The 19,876-nt window shown below is 39.8% G+C and overlaps 1 protein-coding gene across 9 annotated transcripts in view; it reads left to right on the top strand.

Annotated features, from left to right (window-relative positions):
* Positions 1-232: 232 nt before the first annotated feature.
* Positions 233-19,876, top strand: part of ABCB4 (ATP binding cassette subfamily B member 4) — a 79,458-nt gene continuing 59,814 nt past the window's right edge. For 2 of the 9 annotated variants that reach the window (XM_019443192.2, XM_053896936.1), the window contains exons 1-8: positions 233-373; positions 565-650; positions 3,851-3,905; positions 7,173-7,323; positions 14,057-14,114; positions 15,659-15,850; positions 16,942-17,113; positions 18,368-18,492. In XM_019443192.2, the coding sequence (XP_019298737.1) occupies positions 571-650; positions 3,851-3,905; positions 7,173-7,323; positions 14,057-14,114; positions 15,659-15,850; positions 16,942-17,113; positions 18,368-18,492 (833 nt within the window). In that variant the 5' untranslated portion in view covers positions 233-373; positions 565-570. Of the gene's footprint in view, positions 374-564; positions 651-3,850; positions 3,906-7,172; positions 7,324-14,056; positions 14,115-15,658; positions 15,851-16,941; positions 17,114-18,367; positions 18,493-19,876 lie in introns of those variants that run through there. The other 7 variants (XM_053896935.1, XM_019443190.2, XM_019443191.2 and 4 more) reach the window with 7 other exon arrangements.

Genomic DNA, 19,876 nt, shown 5'->3' with positions numbered 1-19,876 from the left:
ACGGGAGCCCCAGGCTGGTCGCCGGCTTATCGGCAGCAGAAGGCGCGGTGGGGCTGGGGCTGGGGCTGGGGCTCGCCCGGGTGGGCGGGGGCCGCGCCGAGCGCCCCCCCACCCCCGCCCCCCGGCGACGAGGGAGGCACTCAGCGCCCCTCGCCCGCGCCTGGCCTGCTGAGGGAGCCGGGATGGGGGTTGGGGGGCGGCGGCGTTCTGCTCCCGCGGGTAGGGGGCCTGGCCCCGGCGGCGGCGGGAGGCGTCGCTCGGGCGCGGCCCGCGTAGGGGGCGGAGGCGAAGGTCCCGCGAGCAAAGTCCAGGCTCCGCGGCCGCAGCGCCCCACGCGCCCCGCGGCTCGGACAGAAAGAGCTCGAGGTTGGAGGTGAGTCAGGCCCCGGCGCTCAGGCCTGCGGCGGGAAACGCCGGCGGCCGTGCGCGTGAGACCCGGACAGCGGGGTCTCCGCCCGGCGCCCCTTGGCCCCGCGACCCTGCGCCCGGCTCATACGCCTCGGTTGCGAGCGGTGAGGAGCTGGGCCGGTGCCCCTGGACCTGAGGCTGTTGGTTTCTCCCCAGGTTGACATGGATGTTGAGGCGGGAAGGAACGGAAGCGTCCGGTGCCCCGGGAGAGAGGAGGACGACTTTGAACTGAGCAGTAGCAGGTACCTCGCCAGCGCGCCAATCGGCAGGGCCCAATTCAGCCTTGGAAAGGGGAGAAAGTCTGTTGATGCCTTTGTTTTGGAGGCTTCTCTGGAGGGTGTCTTCTAAGATTCCGACTTTCCTGAAGGAGTGGCACAGAAGCTCCTTTTGAACAGGCTTAGGAAGAAGAGAAGGCTAGCTTCAAAAGTGCCTCTTCCCCGCTTTGTGCGGTGTGATTCGATGAGTATCTGTGTTGTGTAACACTCCTTGCATCACAGAACTCAAAACTTTTATAAGTAACTTTCCTAAACATCTTCTGATTCTTCGTGCTTATAGAGCATGAGATATCTGCTGATGATGGCTGTGCTTTTTGAACAAGAGTAGTGAAGCAAACAAAACAAAACAAAAACAATAGCCATAACCACAACAAAAACCCTCCTCTCCCTGTTAATTCCTCTTCCTCCTTGGGTTATCTCCTCCCTCTGCCCCCAGCACCTCCTTGTTCGTATTTCTGCCTTTGGGGCAGTGAGGTGAGGAAGGGGTCCTTGAGCAGACTCATTCTTGGGTAAACTGAGCTTCCAGATCAATGTTTGTTCAGATGCAAAGGAGAAACCTCAGGGCTTCATTTGCTTGCTCCTCTTTCTCCGTGACTGGCTGTTTGGTACTCTGGGGCCCTTGTTAAAAGAGCATTTCACAGGCCTTAGTAGGGGTAGAAGCGACCAGTCAGTCAATGGTGTGTTGTCTTTGTTTCCTCTTTCAGTGTGGGAATAGTGAATCATTTTCGCCTTTAGCCTCAAATAGTTTCTGAGGCTGTTATGGGAGTTCATGCCAGGCCACCCAAAACTAATTGACCTGTGCCATCAAGTAATCACCCAGAGGGACAAATTTATCAGGTTCTGTAGTGAGTCCTCAAGCTGCAAGGGGCCTGATTATCCAAATGAAAATACCCTATCTGATGTTTAAACTAAAGAATTATTTTAGTCTGTTAACATCTTCATGCAGTGATATTGCTCCACTCCTTCTAAGTACTGTGGTATTCATTCATAGAAAATTTAGTTTGCCAAATAGAATTAGGAACCAGATGGATGGTATTATTTCTATAGGAAAAAAAATGTGGTTTTCATAAGCTGGCAATTTAGGCCGGGATTGACTGTGAATCCATAAATAGATGGCATTTTTATGAAGGCTATATTTATGTATTGCACCCGCTGAACATTTGATGAGTGTACAAAGGAGCTATCACTGCAAAAGACGCAGTAATCCCCCAGAACCCACAGGAGGTCTCAGAAGTGAAGTTCGCAGACTTGTATTGCAAACATGAGAAAACAGTTCAGAAGAGAAATAGAGAAAGTTAATATTAGTTAAGACTGTAGGATGGTGAAAGTAAATGTTGAGACTAATTTTTATTTAAAAAAGCAGACCAGGGGCGCCTGGGTGGCTCAGACGGTTGAGCGTCCGACTTTGGCTCAGGTCACGATCTCATGGTCTGTGAGCTCGAGCCTCGCATCAGGCTCTGTGCTGACAGCTCAGAGCCTGCAGCCTGCTTCGGAATCTGTCTCCCTCTCTCTCTACCCCTACCCCATTCATGCTCTGTCTCTCTCTGTCAAAAATAAATAAAACATTAAAAAACAATTAAAAATAAAAAAAGTGAAAAAGCAGACCAAAGCTTATTCGTTCAAAGAAAGTCAAGCACACATTAGTTATTTAGGGCAAGTGGCAAGTTAGTCATATGATAGTTCCAGTCATGCTGCTATATTGCCTATGGCACCTTCTTCAGAATATATTTAGTGTCAGATGTCTGTCTTTTGATTTTAATATATGTTCCAAATAATTTGGGATCAAGTCTTCTGAGCAAAACTTTATCACCTACCTAAACTAAACAGTTAACAAATTAAGCTAAATAAGTGCATTTAGGGGCGCCTGGGTGGCTCAGTCAGTTGGGCGTCTGACTTCGGCTCAGGTCACGATCTCATGGTCCGTGACTTCGAGCCCCGTGTCGGGCTCTGGGCTGATGGCTCAGAGCCTGGAGCCTGCTTTCAATTCTGTGTCTCCCTCTCTCTCTGCCCCTCCCCCGTTCATGCTCTGTCTCTCTCTGTCTCAAAACAAATAAATGTTAAAAAAAAATTTTAAATAAGTGCATTCAGGTAAAAAAAAAAAAAATCTCTACCCCCATGGACTTTACATTATTATATGGACGACAGACATAATAATACTTGTGCAAACTAAATAAGCTACAGCAAATGTTAAAAGATAATAAATGCTATGGAAAATATTAATCAAGGCTAAGGAAATTGGGAGTGCACAGAAAAAGTCGGTTGCAATTTTTAATAGGGTGGTTAAGATAGGTGTTATTGGGAAGGCAGTATTTGAGGAAAGACTTGAAAGACACGAGAAGAGAGAGCTATATGGATGTGTGAGGGGACAGCCTTCCCGGCAGAGGGAACTGACAATATAAAGACCTACTACAGGACCATGTTTGGTATGTTCACAGAACAACGACAGCAAAGAGGCCAGGGTGGCTTGAAGCAGGGCAAACAGGAGTAGGGAAAATATGGTCAGAGAGGTAACAAGGAAACAGATCATATAGGAACCAAAATCTCATGTAAGAATTTTGGCTTTTACTCTGAGATAAATGGAAACCATTATAGGCTTTTGAGCAAAAGAGTAGCATATGACTTGAGTTTGTAAATGATTAGTGTGGATTCTGTCTTGAGGGTAGTCTGAAGTTGGTATAATTGAAAGTAGAGAGACTAAGCAGGAGTTTTCCTGGGCCATTGGGATAGTAATAAAAGTGGTGAGTAGTGGTTGAATTTTAGATTTATTTTGAAAGTAGAACCAACAGGATGTCCTGACATCACTCCTTACAGTCTTTCAGAAGAGTAGACTTTACTATTTTAGATCAGTACATATTTTAAGCAACAGAAGAATTTAATTATTTGGCAGATATTAACCTCTGTGTTTTCTTTCTGTGTGTGGCCTCTGCAAGGCAGGTGGCCATTTCTCATTAATCCAGATATCCTTGTAGTACCTTGGACAGTTACCTTTGCACTTGATTGCCTTGCAGTGTTTGTTAACTGGATAATGATGACAATGTGTGGATATCACTGTTTTATATTTGAAAATATTAGAATATTTGAATGTGATAATGACTCAAGTTTATAGTCAATTGACTGTAAAACATTTGGTAACAGATTTCAATTCAAACAATTATATTTTTTTACAGCAACCCAGACATGAAAAAAAAGGAGAGCGTGAACTTGATTGGACCACTAACCTTGGTAAGCTGTGAAATATTAAGTATGAATAATTCTTGTCTTCATTCAGATTTGGTGTCTTGAATCAGTAGTTATGGAGCCAGTAGTTTAAGATTGTCTTAGGTTGGCTTCTTACAATCAACAGATCACATTCTCAACATAGATGATAAAAGAGGTAGGGATAGGCTGGCTATGAAACAGAGAAGAGCCACGACTTGTGTTCATAGCACCTCACAAACTCACCAATTTCTAGAAAATGCATCTATGTATCTGTTTCACACACACTTACACACCCACCACTGCCACCACACACACCCACCAAATTTTGGTTAAATAAGATTGCATATATGGGGCGCCTGGGTGGCTCAGTCTGTTAAGCGTCTGACTTCGGCTCAGGTCATGATCTCACGGTCCGTGGGTTCGAGCCCCGCGTCGGGCTCTGTGCTGACAGCTCAGAGCCTGGAGCCTGTTTCAGATTCTGTGTCTTCCTCTTTCTCTGACCCTCCCCTGTTCATGCTCTGTCTCTGTCTCAAAAATAAATAAATGTTAAAAAAAAATTTTAAAAAAAAGATTGCATATGAAGAAAGTGATTGTTAACTACAGAAATTTAGAAATAATTAAGAAATCTCTGTTTACATTTGGCTTCCCAGAAAATTGATTAAATGTGGAGTAATTATTAGAGATTCTGATTATGTTTAACACAATTCTCAGTGCTTTTCTGCTGGTACAAGGCAAGCCAGTATATTTTTGGAAGAAGTCTAATCAGTTTTTCATTTGTAATATGTCTCAGAGAGGTGGCCCAAGGAAGTGTTTGCCTGCCTTGAGTAAATATGATGGGTTTCAAACTATGACAGCCATTATTCCATAGCAAAGAAGTTGGTATTAAGTGGCATGTCAGCTGAAATCTCCAATTTAGTAAGTAAATGAATGAAAAGACACCAAAACATCTTCAGTCCCAAATGTTGTTGCACATTTCTCATGTCACCGCAAAGTCCCATTCTCCTCACCCTGATTCTTGTAATATTTTTGTTTAAAGGTGTCCGTTTTTTTTTTTAACTCAGTGCTTTAGAGAATAAGTTGTTTGTAAAACTAAGTCTAGTTTTAATGCACATGTTTTAAATCTGCCTCCTACAGGAAGTAAAACACCACAAATCTTGAGGTAGAAATTTAGAACATTTAATTTGACCTTAAAAGTTAAAATTTAGACTGAGTTGAAATATAATCTTTTCTGCCTCTGAATACATATTTATCCTGAAAGAGGTTCAGGACAACTGTTAGACGTTGGAAAAAACTGTTTCTAACAAGAATTAGCAATTAATTGTTTTGTTGAAAATCACTTAAAACAAATCTAAGTTTACTTAGGATGTTGTTGTGAAATTCTTATAATTTTAAATTTAAGCTTAGAGACAATGAAATTTTATTTAAGTAGTATGAAAAGTATTTAAAATGATCCTCAATTTCATATAAATGTTCACTAAAGAGAACATTACATGACAGCCCAATCCTGTACTTATAACTGGCCAGGAGACCCAAGTGCTGTATCTCCATTCCCTGGGAGTCATTAAAATGAACCTTAGGGACATTAGTCCCCATTGTTGCAATTTTAGGGAAACTTTGCCATTTGCTCTTAACTTTACCTGCTCCCTTTGTTCTTTGCCAAGCTCCCCCTGGCACTGAACCTTTGACTCTTTCGGTACTCTTGCTTGCCCTGCGTGTTTGATGTTGGAATTTGGCCTCCCCATACTGAACTTCTGGAACTCTGTGAGAACAGTTTGCACACCCCTCCTCCCCACCAAGTGTGTCTGACCTCACATTGCCCTGGCCTGTTGACCCTGTCTGACTCTGCGTCAGCTCTCCAAGACCCCACTCTGCCAAGCCTGACTCATCACTCATTCTCCTGATGACTGTGCCTCATCCCCAAAAGGGGGTGGGGTGATGGAAATGGGTAGAGAGAACAGATGAAGAAGGTGGTTGAAGGGAGATGCAAGGGATGGAGGGGAAGGTAGAGCAATGGAAATATAAGAGAAGAAGGATGTAACCTAGAAGGCAGAGAAAGAAAGAAGAAAACAGAGAGAGCCATAGAGCAGTCAATCAAAAATGGGAAGAAAAAGTGAGATTAGAGCTAAAAAGACAGTAAGGACAAAGTCTTTGGAGTATTAGGACATTGATTGGCTGGTTAGTTCTTGAGTGTTGTGCATGTCACTGTGACAACTGGTATCACCCTTCTAAGTGATAGTACTAAGTACACTATGCATTGATAGTCCTAAGTCCAGGAGGGTTGGTGTGGTCCACCAAGTCTTTTATACCTCTTTCTAATAACATGTCCCACACTGCGCACTTCAGGACTTCTACTCATGGGGTTATCTGAGCACTCCCTGCAGCTTGCTAGGCACCTTGCTATTCTAGGCCTAAATACCCCCCACTTCATCTGTCCTCCCCAGTTCTTCAGCGAATTCTCCCTTATCCTTCCAGATTCTACCGTGAGCATCATCTCTTTAAGCAAGACTTCTCCAAATTACACATATAGGCACTCCATAATGTTTGTTTCACTTCACTTCTGAGCTCCCTTTTAAAAGCTAACAAACTTCTTAAAGGAAACTTATCCATAAAACTTAGGGTGTCTGTTTCCTCCTTCTTTGTAATTCTCCCTCTGAAATATTTTGAATGTTGTTTTAAAGGATGTGATGTGTGTGTGCATGTGTGTGTTCTTAATGTTTACTCCTAGCTGTTTTTAACTCACTACCTAAGGAGCTTTGGAAGATCAAACAATATTTCTTCTTTTTTAATTGTTTTTAATGTTTACTCATTTTTGAAAGGGCGAGAGGGGCAGAGAGAGAGGGAGACACAGAATCTGAAGCAGCTCTAGGCTCTGAGCTGTCAGCACAAAATCAGATTGATTAACAAATAAATTAAAACAAATAAATAAAAAAGCAATTAAGCAAAATCAGATTGATTCCTTCACAGTATACAAAATAAGTAGAATCATAAAATTAATCTGTCAATAATTTGGATTGAAATCTTTCGTCTTCCTTACTACATTTATCTGCAACTATTATAAAAGTACTGACTATTATATTATATATATATTATATTATATTATATTATATTATATTATATTATATATATATTATATTATAAAGTACAACTATTATAAAAGTACTTTTATAACTATTATAAAAGTACTGACCTTAAATAAAAACCCAAAGAACATATAGTTGTGGAGAAAGAGAGATTCTTTTCTATGAGGTAGTATTTTATTCCCCCATCCCCCCTTTTTTTTTTATTTTTTAGTTTCGATATTCTGACTGGCAGGATAAGTTATTGATGTCCCTGGGCACTGTCATGGCCATAGCTCATGGATCAGGTCTCCCCCTCATGATGATAGTATTTGGACAAATGACTGACAAATTTGTTGATACTGCCGGAAATTTCTCCTTTCCAGGTAAGCATTTCTCTATTTTTTTAAAAACATACATTGTACTCTAACTGGATGAAAGATTGGAAGTTGATTTTGCTGTTCCTCATCTACTTGTTTAATGGTTTGGATTCCTGGGTGACTCTAGATATCACTGATAGAGTTATAAAATTCTCAGAAAATTCCTCAAATACTCATTTAAGTTTCAACAAATAGGTGTATGTTTGACTTTTCTGTTTGACTTTTAATACAGAATAGGGAAATATACAGAAAGCTTTGCATCTCAATAAAGCAGGGCAGTCCCTTTACTTGAAGGCTGTAGAACTATAACAGAGTATGTCCCTCCCTTTAGTGATTACTGACAGAATTCAAAATACCTCAGTTAGCATGGGATTACTTCTTAGCTATACTCGGCTTGTAGCTCTGTTTCTGGTTTTATTTTTCTTTTTTCTCCCTCCACCCTTTCTGTTAAAATTATACCATTTTATGTCTCTAATTTTTGGATCAACCAGGTTGACTGAACCTTGATATAACACTTCATTAAAGAGTGAATGGTTTCAATATGAGAATGATGTATTTTGAAACTCAGGCAGAGGAGTATTAATTACTGAAGAGCCAAAGGGGTCCCATAAGTTAATGTCATCTGTAAGAGGGACTTGGGCAACAGCTCTGGATTCCGGTTCCAATGGACAGAGTTATTTTCATAGTGGCCAGATTCAACACAGAAAGAAAGATTTCTGTCCTTTCTACCAAGCCTGATGGCTCAGTTCCGGGATCCCAAGAGACCCTGTGGGCGCTAGGCTGGATAACACTGAGTGAAACTTTATCGGTACACAGGTGGTGGAGTATAAGGAAAAAAAAAATGATAAAGGAAAGGCAGCTTAACATAGCAAAGATACCTGAGAAAAAGTGGACTCTATCATTTAGATCAGCAAGAGTTTTCAGTGTTTACTGATTCAGGACTACGTATTTGGTTAGCAGTGTAGAGCTTAAGTGTAATTACCTAAGAGAATATGATTGCTTAATTCATACAATGAGATCTGTTTACGTAAATATCAGTATCTTTTAGAAATCTGGTAAAAGTGTCTTTTGAATAATTAAAGTTCCTAAAAAAAAAAAAAGCACACTTTATTTTTGCTCAAATACCGTTGTCTCTGAGAAGAACCTCTATCATAAAATAACAATGATAATGGTAATCTTTTATTGTATTTATTATATGCTAGGTCCTATTTCACTTAACCTTTACAAGAACAATCCTTCACAGTAGGTAATATTATACTCTGTAACATATGAGGAAACTGAGGCTTGGAGAGGATAAATAACTTGTCCAAAATTACATAGCTGGTGGGGGTTAGGACAGATTCAAACCCAGACCTTTCTGCCATCCAAACAATGCTCAGGACCCAACTATACTCCCAATGTAAAAATGTGGGTTTTCTTATAAAAGCAAAAATGGGTTTGGGAAAGTTTTAAATGGATTACTTTGTTTGACCAGTGACCGAAACTTTAACACAAATATTGTAAAGGTAAAATTGGAGCAAGATAGGATAGTTTAAAAAGTCTTTAAGGAAATGAGGAGTAAGAATTTTCTATTTGTTGTCCTTTTACTTCTTAGAAGATCTATAGGTCTATTATGTGTTTCTATATATGGCAGGATGATGCCCAGATTTGGACACATCAATCAAAGCTGGTTTCAACTCAGGGTTAAAAAATTAGATTAATGGATGAATGGATAAACAAAATATTATATATATATATATACATATGTATACGTATATATATGTATACGTATATATATGTATATATACATATATACGTATATACGTATATATGTGTATATATATATATATATATATATATATATATATAAAATGGAATATTATTCAGTCATAAAAAGGAAAGCAATCCTGACATGTGTTACACCATGGATAAACCTTGAGGATATTGTGCTAAGTGAAATAAGCCAGTCCCAAAAAAGACAAATACTGAATGACTCCATTTATATGAAGTAGTCAAATTCCTATAAACAGAAAGTAGAATAGTGGCTGCTGGGGGCTGGGGAAAGGGGGAAATAGGGAGTTGCTGTCTGATGAGCATAGAGTTTCAGTTTTGCAAGATGAAACGTTCTGGAGATTGTGCAACAGTGTGAATATACTTAACACTACTGAGTCATGTGAATATACTTAACGCTACTAAATTGTACACTTAGAAATGGTTAAGGTAGTAAGTTTTGTTATGTATTTTATCTCAATTAAACATTTTTTAAAATGAGCTTAAAATAATGCATCACACTTAGCACAGATGAGTTAGTGTTTGGGCCAATTTTAATAGTCCTGTTTTTGGTTTTACTGACACCAGAATAATTCCACAACTTTCTTATTTGGAACAGTTTGTTTGTTTATTACTTGTTTCTAATTATGCAACCAGATTGCTTTGAGCTGGGCATGTCAGATAGTGCCATGTGCTGGGCCCAGTGCCAAATTCAAGGTCTCTCTGGGAAATGACACAAGCAAGTCACTTACAAAGCTGTGATTGCGGGGTTGGTAAACTCCCCAGAGTTGCCAACGTAGTTTCTGTAGCCACCAAATGAAATGACCCTTGGTCTTCTATAGCCACATTTGTCATCAGGCCTATAGGCTATCTTGGATGATTTGCAGTAGGAAGCCCCTCACATGTTATTAATTTCCAATGTCCACTCTTCAGTAGTTTGTGAATATAGTATTCGCATACCTCTTTGGAGAAAATGAAATCTGTAAATTTCATACTCAGTCTAAATCCAGAGAGTTCCCTGGTATGTTGGGAGTTGTAGAGTTCAGCAGAAATCATGGAGATTGAGACAAGATCAGGTACTTAGCTGTACTTAGCCTTAGCTGAGCTCTCTTGCTCATCTCATAGAGATGATATTTATTTAAAGTCTATTCCTTAGAATTGTTGGATTCTTGGACAGCTGGACTTAATGGGAGCCAATAAGAAGGGAATGTTGGAAGAAAAAAAGGTTTAAATTACAAGGTTTGACAGTGAATAATTGTGAACAGAGTCCATCCTGTGAACAGAGCCCATCCTGTCAACAGAATAAACCTAGTTGGTGACAAGGTTTGTTCCCTCACAATGATTCAGTTGTGCAGAAAGGTGCACATTCTGTGTCCAAAACGTTAAGGACAGAGTCATAGGAGACATTTTTATGCAGAGTATCAGGAACTTTATCTATGTTATGTCAAGTCTATGTGACTGTAATGAGCTGGAAATTTTTGTAGAGAAATCAATATACCCCGCACACCTTTGTGTTGCTACATGGTTAAGAGGAAAAGGCATTTTGGAGACCCGTTACCTTACCTAACTGCACATACTGCCTAAGTGGTCTGGATAAACATTAGCTATTTGTTTTGTGCTGAATATTTCCATAAGATAAGAGAAGTTCTAGGCAGAATGGAGGAAGGCAGACATTGATTTGAGACTTAAACATGACAGTCAGGACTCTGTAATATCTCCCCTGTAATCCTTAAGATGTACAGTTATTTAAGCCCTTTACTTACCAGCTGTATGACCTTGTGCAAGTTACTTAACCTCTGTAATTCTTATTGTTCTCATCTTTGAAAGGTAATCATAAACTTACTGATAGAATTAAATGAGACCATTTATATAAAGCATCTGGAACATAGTAAATGATCAATAAATATTGGGGGAAAGTAGCTGTCAAAACTTGGAAATGAAACAACCACTCTAATATTCTGTTTCTTCATCCATAAAAAAGATTTTATGGGAGCTCTCTGAAAGGAATAGGCAACTTCAAGAATTCCCCGTTTCCTTGTTCTGGGAGGCATTCAGGCAGACCGGAGTGGGAGTTACCCATCTTCGTGCTGTAGAATCAAGTGGGGAGGGGCTCTTGGGTGGCTTAATTGGTTAAGTGTCCCACTTTGGCTCTGGTCATGATCTCGTGGATGGTGAGTTTAAGCCCTACATTGGTCTGTCTGCTGTCAGCACAGAGCCTGCTTCATATCCTCTGTCCCCCTCTCTCTCTGCACTTCCCTGTCAAAAATAATTTTGTTTTAAAAAGAATCAGGTGAGGCGGGGGGCGCCTGAGTGGCTCAGTCGGTTAAGGGTCTGACTTCGGCTTAGGTCATGGTCTCACGGTTGTGAGTTCAAGCCCTGTGTCGGGCTCTGTGCTGACAACTCAGAGCCTGGAGCCTGCTTCAGATTCTGTCTCTCCCTCTCTCTCTGTCCTTCTCCTGCTTGTGCTTTCTCTCTCTCTCTCTCTCTCAAAAATAAACATTTAAAAATATATATCTTGAAAAGAATCAAGTGGGGGTACTTCTTAGAAATGTGATGCTCTAGACTCAACCAGAGGTTCTGATTTAACTATTCTTGCATGGAGCCTGGTCAACTCTATTTTTTTTAAGCTCCACATGTGAGTCTAACAGGCAGATGGCATTGAGAACCCCCAACAACAACTTGGAGATTATTTATGAGACTAGGGTAGAGTAGGTAACATCTGAGAAGACCAGACCTAGGCCCTTTCTAGATCTAGAATCCCATTAGATTTCCAGATCTAGAGTCCTATGACTTTTTGGGGAACACATCAGCACACATCTGCCTTACCTTAGTCCTTAGGCAGCGGAAACTCTCCTAGGAGCTCCTTGGGTTACTAACCCAGACCTAGGTTGCCATTCTCAGCTTCGACTCTGAGAACAGAGCATTTGAATGCCCATAGATTCTTATTTCCTAAGAGGGAGGATCGGTCTGAGTTATAATATCCTCACTGGGAGAATTTAAACATTTGAGGTAAACACTGGAGAAGAGTAAAATTCATTTAAATTTTACCTGATATCTTAAGTTCTGGGGGAGAAACTAGCCCTATACACATATATGTGGTATTTTCCCAAGGTTTGAACAATGATTTCCACCAATACCCAGCTTTAGGTAGCTTGTCTGCCTCTAATTCCAAATACAGTTCCAATTTGGCATCCCAACGCTGCCGTATTTAAGAACCCAGGGAGGAGGTGCCTGGGTGACTCAGTTGGTTAAGCGTCTGACTTTGGCTTAGGTCATGATGTCATGGTTTGTGGGTTTGAGTTCCATGTTGGACTCTCTGTTGACAGCTCGGAGCCTAGAACCTGCAATGGGCTCTGTGTCTCCCTCTCTCTGCCCCTCTCCAGCTCCTGCTCTGTGTGTGTGTCTCTCTCTCTGTCTCAAAAATAAACATTTTAAAAATTAAAAAAAAAAAAAAAAAGAAGAAGAACCCAGGGAGGAAATGAGCACACACAACTGAACTGATTAGAACAGAAGTAAAATAGGGTATGATTCCTTAAGGATCTGATAGCTTTAAAAAAGCAGATTAAAAAGCAGAAACACTTCCCTGTGAACATCAGAAGTTGCAATATTGAGGGAGAAATTATGCCACAGTCAGGCCCACGTGCCTGGTTATTGATCCTGACTGGTAATTGATTCTGACAGTAGTTTAAGTTTTAAATACATTTCAATCTTAGCCCTCTTTGGAAGAAGCTAAGGAAGATACACTGCATGCAGAAAACATGAATATTGGATTATTTCCATGTGTTAAAGGAACAAAGACTAGTTTCTCTCCTAGAGTCCTGGTAAATGGGAAATACCCTGGTATATTTTGTCCACAACACCGTGGTGACATTTTGTCCTATTATTTTGTGAGTGCAGTGGACATGGGCTGTTTCCTTTTTATTTTTTCACTTAGTGGGTTTTTTTTAAATGTGTATTTGTTTTTGAGAAAGAGAGAGAGAGAGAGAGAGAGAGCGCGCAGGGGAGGGGCAGAGGGAGAAGGAGAGAGAGAAAATCCCAAGAAGGCTCTGCTTTGTCAGCACAGAGCCTGATGTGGGACTTGATCCCATGAACTGTGAGATCATGACCTGAGCCACAACCAAGAGTCAGGTGCTTAACCAGCTGAGCCACCCAGGTGCCCCTTCCACTTTGTGTTTTTTGAAAAGTGAAAATAAGTCCTTACCACATAAAACAATCAGTGTAGTATAAACTTAGGAACTATATGTATAGCGCTAGGACTCTCAGCCTCCTTAGTGGCTGTGTGACTTTGGATAAGTGACTTTGTCTGTGTCTCAATTTCCTCATCTGTGAAAGGGGGATTCATAAAGTAGTCATACCTCATTGGATTGTGGTGAAAATTAAATGAATTAGTACATGTAAAGTGTTCAGAACAAAGCCTGGTATATAATAAATGTTCAGTAAGTGCTTGTTATTATTAAAACAGAAATGACACATTGATAGTTTTATCAAATTAGTTCAAATTAATAGACAATATAATTTTCCCTCCTTTACAATGGATGTAACTCAGTCTTTCTGTTACTTACCACAAAAGGCAACATGTAAGGGAAAACACGCATATATTGAAATAAAATCAACAAAAACAATTATCTATAAAGTGCTTTTAGCCACTAAGAAAAAATGCCCCTTAAATCCTGTGTTTTCTATTGAGACCATTTATTTTTTCCTCCTCTGTCTTCTGTATCCGCTCCTCTCTGCTGCCTCAGAAAGCTGCTTTGCTAAAGGCCCAAGCTCTCCAGGACCGCGGCGAACCTGGAAGGGCCACCTTTCCCTATCTGGACCCTAGAGATGTCCTGCATCTAAACCCTTGGATTTTTTATTTGAGTAAAGTGAAAAGAATTTATTGAGGGTGAAAGGAAAAAAGATTTTTAAAACCTAGTAATGCCTGTTAATAGTTTAGCCTTTCAAAAATGTCTTATTTTGTTTTGTTTTTGTTTTTTGTTTTTTTATTTAGTGAATTTTTCATTGTCAACGCTAAATCCAGGCAGAATTCTGGAAGAAGAAATGACTAGGTAATTGGCTGATATATATGTAGTTATGATATATAAATGTAGGTACTTATATATATATAAATATGATGTACTTTTTAAAAACATTTATTTAACTATTTTAAGAGAGAGAGAGTGGGAGTGGGGCAGAGAGAGGGGGAGAATGAGAATCCCAAGCAGGCTTCATGCTGTCAGTGCAGAGCCCAATTCAGGGCTCGAAATCACAAACTGAGATCATGACCTGAGTGGAAATTAAGAGTCGGATATTTAACTGACTAAGCCACCCAGGTGCCCCTATGATGTACTTTTAAAAATGTATTATTTGAGAATAATGGCAAACTTACGGAGAATTTTAAGAATATAAAAAAGTGTCTGTATGCTCTTTACCTTTTGTTATATTCTTTGACCTGTTGTTATCATTTATACCCACCCCCATCACATCCACTATTTGAAGTAACTTGCATACATCATCATGGCCCTTTATTCATAAAAACTTCAGTGTGGTTCCTAAGCACAGGATATTCTTTTCATAACCACAGCACAGTTATCAATGTCAGTAAATTTAATATCGATACAGTAGTTTGATCTAATAGAAATCTCAAGAGCCTGTAACATAATGTTTGTATGTTTACTTATCCATCAATGTTGCTGATTTAAATGAGCACATCTGTATACTATTATAGACCCAAAAGGCTTTTATCTGGAAATAGTTTGTAAAACTATATCAAAAATGTATTTGAAAATGTCAAAACTGAATTTGTTCTTTTAAAGATACTAACTTTCCTGTAATTTAGTTAAGACTTTACTCAAAATTAGTATGAATTTATGACATATTTAGCATACTCTTAAAAAAATATTTTTAAATTCTGCCAAATAGGAAGAGGTTATGGGGGGGGGGAGTTCTTTCTGTAAACAATATGAGAAAAGTTACACTAAGACCCACTTCACATGTTTGGTCTCTTTATTCCTGTAACTTGTAATTGGTGAATAGTAGTGAAGTTTTTCAATAGGATCAGATATACAAGTATAAAATCTAAATAATGAAACAAAAAACATACCATGTTTATAAATTGTCAGTATCAGTTTTAAAATCATTAATGTCATGATTTTTGTAGTTAAGAACAAAAAATTATGTTTTCTTTGATAGTTCAAGTGGATAGATTTGCCATCATCCTCTTAAAATTTAGGAAAAGAGGAAAGGCTAAAAAAATTTTTTTAATGCTTATTTATTTTTGAGAGAGAGAGAAAAGAGTGCGAGCTGGGGAGGGGCAGAGAGAGGGGGAGACACAGAATCCAAAACAGGCTCCAGGCTCTGAGCTGTAGCATAGAGCCCGACATGGGGCTCGAACTCATGCCATGAGATCATGACCTGAGCTGAAGTTGGACACTTAACTGACTTAGCCACCTAGGTGCCTCTGGAAAAGAGAAAAGATTTTAATGTGTATTTGTTATGATGTCCTACACAATCTTTGTGATTTCAGTAAACTTAATTGCCAATTCTGAAGATTTTTCCTGAAAGGGATGAAAAAAGGACAGTATTTAAAAGAAACTTTCTAATTATTTTCCAGATATGCGTATTATTACTCAGGATTAGGTGCTGGGGTTCTTGTTGCTGCTTATATACAGGTTTCATTTTGGACTCTGGCAGCCGGCCGGCAAGTCAGGAAAATTAGGCAGGAGTTTTTTCACGCTGTTCTACGACAAGAAATAAGCTGGTTTGATGTCAGCGACACTACTGAACTGAATACAAGGTTAACAGAGTAAGTGTATTGTTAATGTCAGACTTTCATAACGAAATTAACCACTAACTATGTGAACATTTGTCATGGTTAGATTTTAAATTTAAAACAATTACTAGATAAAGCGTTTAATACGTACTGGGACTAGATCATCTGATAGCCCTTTCTAGCATTTACAGCCTGTGCCACAATGCATTTTCCTTATGTTAGTTTGTTCTCCTCAGTGGTAGGTAGGCTAATGTGAAGATGTGCTCTCATCTTATATTATCTCTCAGTGGAGCTTACCACAGGGCCTGACAGATGTTATACATTCAATTTAGATGACTGAATGAAAAAGTAAATGCGTGAATGAAGTCACAGAGAGACTTTTCTTAGTTAATTGTTGGCTCTTCACTTATTCAACGAGTATTTGAGGGGCTACTTGTGCCAAGCACTATTCTAGATGTTTGTGATTATACCAGCGAACAAGACTAAGCTCACTGTCATCGTTGCTTACTTTCCCGCAGAGGGAGATAGATGGTAAACTTTTTCTTACTGGAGGCCCTGGCACAAGTGTAGTGAGCAAATGAAGTAAAAAAGGAGGGAAGGTCAAGACATTTAGGACCTGGTTCGACCTCACTAAGGCCTTGTGCTTTGACTCAGAGTGAAATGGGCAGCCATTGGGAGCTTTTGGTCTGAGGAGTAACACGTTCAGACTTGCGTTTTCAAAGGATCACACTGGCTGCTGAATGGAGAATAGAGTGGGTTCAGAAGCGGGCCCGGGGTAGAAGCCAGTGGCACTTTCCGATTACCGTTGAGATGCCCTTCCTAACTCCTGCTTTTAAACAAATTGACTAATATGTTCAAAATGCTAATCCTTCTCAGACAGGATTAACTCGTTCTGTAGTATCAACTTTAATGATACTAACTTCTTAGAGGCACGAACTGATCCTGAAACTCTTCCTTTGTGCAGTAATTAGGTGAGGAAAAATATTGTTCAAGAGGCTAAGACTGTGAAATCGGCTTGCTGTAGCGTGAACAAGTTTTACCTGTCTGTGTGTTCGTTAGATGTCTACTTCAGCTTTCCAGCCGAAGATCTCCTGCCTGTAACCACTTAGTGTGATCTTTTTTAGTGACATCTCCAAAATCAGTGAAGGAATTGGTGACAAGGTTGGAATGTTCTTTCAAGCAGTAGCCACGTTTTTTGCAGGATTCATAGTAGGGTTCATTAGAGGATGGAAGCTCACCCTCGTGATAATGGCCATCAGCCCTATCCTGGGACTCTCTGCAGCTGTCTGGGCAAAGGTGTGTGAAACCGGGGCGTTTTCACGTGTGTCAGGCCACACATACAAGAGCTATTTTTAATATGCAGGACTCTGGTTCTTGCAGTTGTGCAGATCTGTGTTCCATGTCGGTTGAAACCACAATAAGAAGCATGTTGTTAATGCTGTAATGAAGAAACTTATTTCTGATGTGATTTAAAATGTCAGTTATTACCTCACAGATTTTTCTCACTGCTCTTATTGCTTTGGGTAAATCATCAGGCATAGCAGTTTAAACTACTTACACAGTATGTCCTTATAAAGGAAACATAAGTTTAAACCATAACATTCTTCCAAACCATTGCATGAATATAAGAAAATTAAAGTTCGGGTTTATTTACTTTTAAGTGTTACCTGTGATGGTTAAGTGGCACCCTGCCAGTCTTGCCTTGCTATAAAATGTGTATAACCTGTTCTACTTCAGACAATACTGTAGAGTTGAGAAATTTTTCTGACAACTTTCTCTCTTTTGGAGGTTGATGATTTATCTAGTAACTTACTTGTATCCCTTTTATTTGGATTATTTCTTTACCTTTCTCCTTCAGCGTCTTGTTTAGCCATCTTAGAATGCCCATGAGTAGATCTGGAAGTATTGTGTTCATAGTACGGTAAAACCTTGGATTGTGAGTAACTTGTTCTGCGAGTGTTCCACAAGATGAGCAAACATTTCTAACAAATTTTAACTTGATAAATGAGTCATGTCTTGCACTATTAGTAGTCCGTGATGCCGAATGTCACATGGTCACAATTGAGCCAATGGTTCTTGAAATTCTTTGATATATGAGTGCTTTGGATTATACGCATGTTTCCAGAACAAATTATGCTCACACATCAAGGTTTTACTGTAATTAGAAATCATGACACAATAAAGGAAAGAATAGTGATTTTCCAAAGCATTAAGATTTTAGTTTAGTTTATTTTGCAATTAGAAGAGAAAAAAAAAAATAGTAGATATGGAACATGACATTATTCCTCAAAATGTATTAGAGAATTATATGTGGATTTTCTGTTCCTGACTACTCTTGGGGAGCAGATCACCAGGGTGGGTCAGATCTAGCCTTTGTAGGGGGTGGAGAAGCCATTGGATCTGGTACACTGAATGTCGTTCACTTAGTGACTTCAGTTTTCAGGAAGGGATAGAGAGACTTTGGAAAGAAAAAGTAAAATGAAGAGTTGACAGTCTGCCTTTTAACTTTTCTCCCCATACAAAAGTCATGAATGTTTCTCTTCTGTCCAGATACTCTCCGCATTTAGTGACAAAGAACTGGCTGCATATGCGAAAGCAGGAGCTGTGGCAGAGGAGGCTCTGGGGGCCATCAGGACTGTGATAGCATTTGGGGGCCAGAACAAAGAGCTGGACAGGTCAGGAAGGTTCTCTGTCCGCTTTTATATTTTTTGTTGCTCATTCTTCTGTGGTATGTGTTTGCTGCTTTCCTTTTCTTAGTATTAATCCCTCCCCCACAAAATATACAGTTTAACGTCAGCCCCTAAAGCAGGGTTTTTACCCGTTTTATGTTCCGTGGACCCCTTTGGCAGTCTGATCAAGCCTATGGACTCCCTTCTTAGAGTAATGATTTTAAACTCCTAAGACAGAAATAGATAGGATTACCAAGGAAACCAATTATAATGAAGTATAGTTTTCAAAATATTTTTAAATTACGGTATAGTATATATGTGCTTTCATTGGTAACATATTAATAAGAGCGAACTATAGGTTCAATAACTACTGTAACTCTGAAGGAAAAATACAGGTAAAAGTTATTTCAAGATATTTGTATCACTTGTAACATGATATAAAACTGATCCAGGATTTCTACTGGCAACAAAGTCATAGTTACTGCTAATTCTACCAGGGTTTGTTGCCTGCATTGATAATCCAAGGAAATGCTAAATTTCAGGTATAGGTCAGTGAAAATAATTATATAATTTTTTCCACATTCGAATTCCTTGACCATGGATCCCAGGCCAAGAACCCTGCTCTAAAGGAACCTGACATACAAAAACCAAAATGCCAGATCAAGGCCCGCTGATAAAGGCTAGGCTGCCTTACTTTAATGTCCCCAACCAGTTTTCTTTAAATAACATTCCCTAATACAGTGAAAGTATGATTCTGTGTTTTTTGTTTGTTTGTTTTGTTTGTTTGTTTTTGCCATTCTGTGGGACTCCTGATACCTACAACTTTTTGAAAGAGAAATTCTCTGGAAATACTCCAGCATTGAAAGCAACAGTTCCCCTAATCCCCTCCATTTTCGTTTTCTATTTTTCTGTTCCTTAAGCCCTCTTCAAAACCGCGATGCTCCTTTCTCTAATCTCTTCCTTTTTCTCTCTTGCTGCTGCTTCCTGCACACATAGCCCACACAGAGCACACTAACCCTCCCTCGGACCTCAGGATGTGAGTGTAATCAGTACCGCTCCATTAGCCGCAGTAAGCAAGCCACCTAAGCAAAGGTAATTACAGCACATCCACCACTGTCACCAGAGCCTGGGGGTCACACGGGGCTGGCCTGAATCTCCCTGGGTCCTGGGGCCCAGCCACACGAGACTCATCACAGTGCTGGACGCGGCATGCTGGCTGTCTCCCCAGGGACGCTGCTCTGCTAAATGAATGCAGTGCCCGGGACTGAGGAAAGCATGCTGGAAAGGGGGCTGCTTTAAGTAATTAAACAAAGAAACTTTTTGGTGGCAACTACATTTTTAAAAAAACTAATATATGCTCAATATCTCATTTGGTTAAACTAAAAAGAAT

This window comes from Panthera pardus, unplaced genomic scaffold (genome assembly GCF_024362965.1).
Source record: "Panthera pardus isolate Hobbes unplaced genomic scaffold, ASM2436296v1 HiC_scaffold_8, whole genome shotgun sequence".
Taxonomy (NCBI): domain Eukaryota; kingdom Metazoa; phylum Chordata; class Mammalia; order Carnivora; family Felidae; genus Panthera; species Panthera pardus.
Note: the sequence above shows the minus strand (reverse complement) of the source record. Positions and strands in the feature narration are given on the sequence as shown.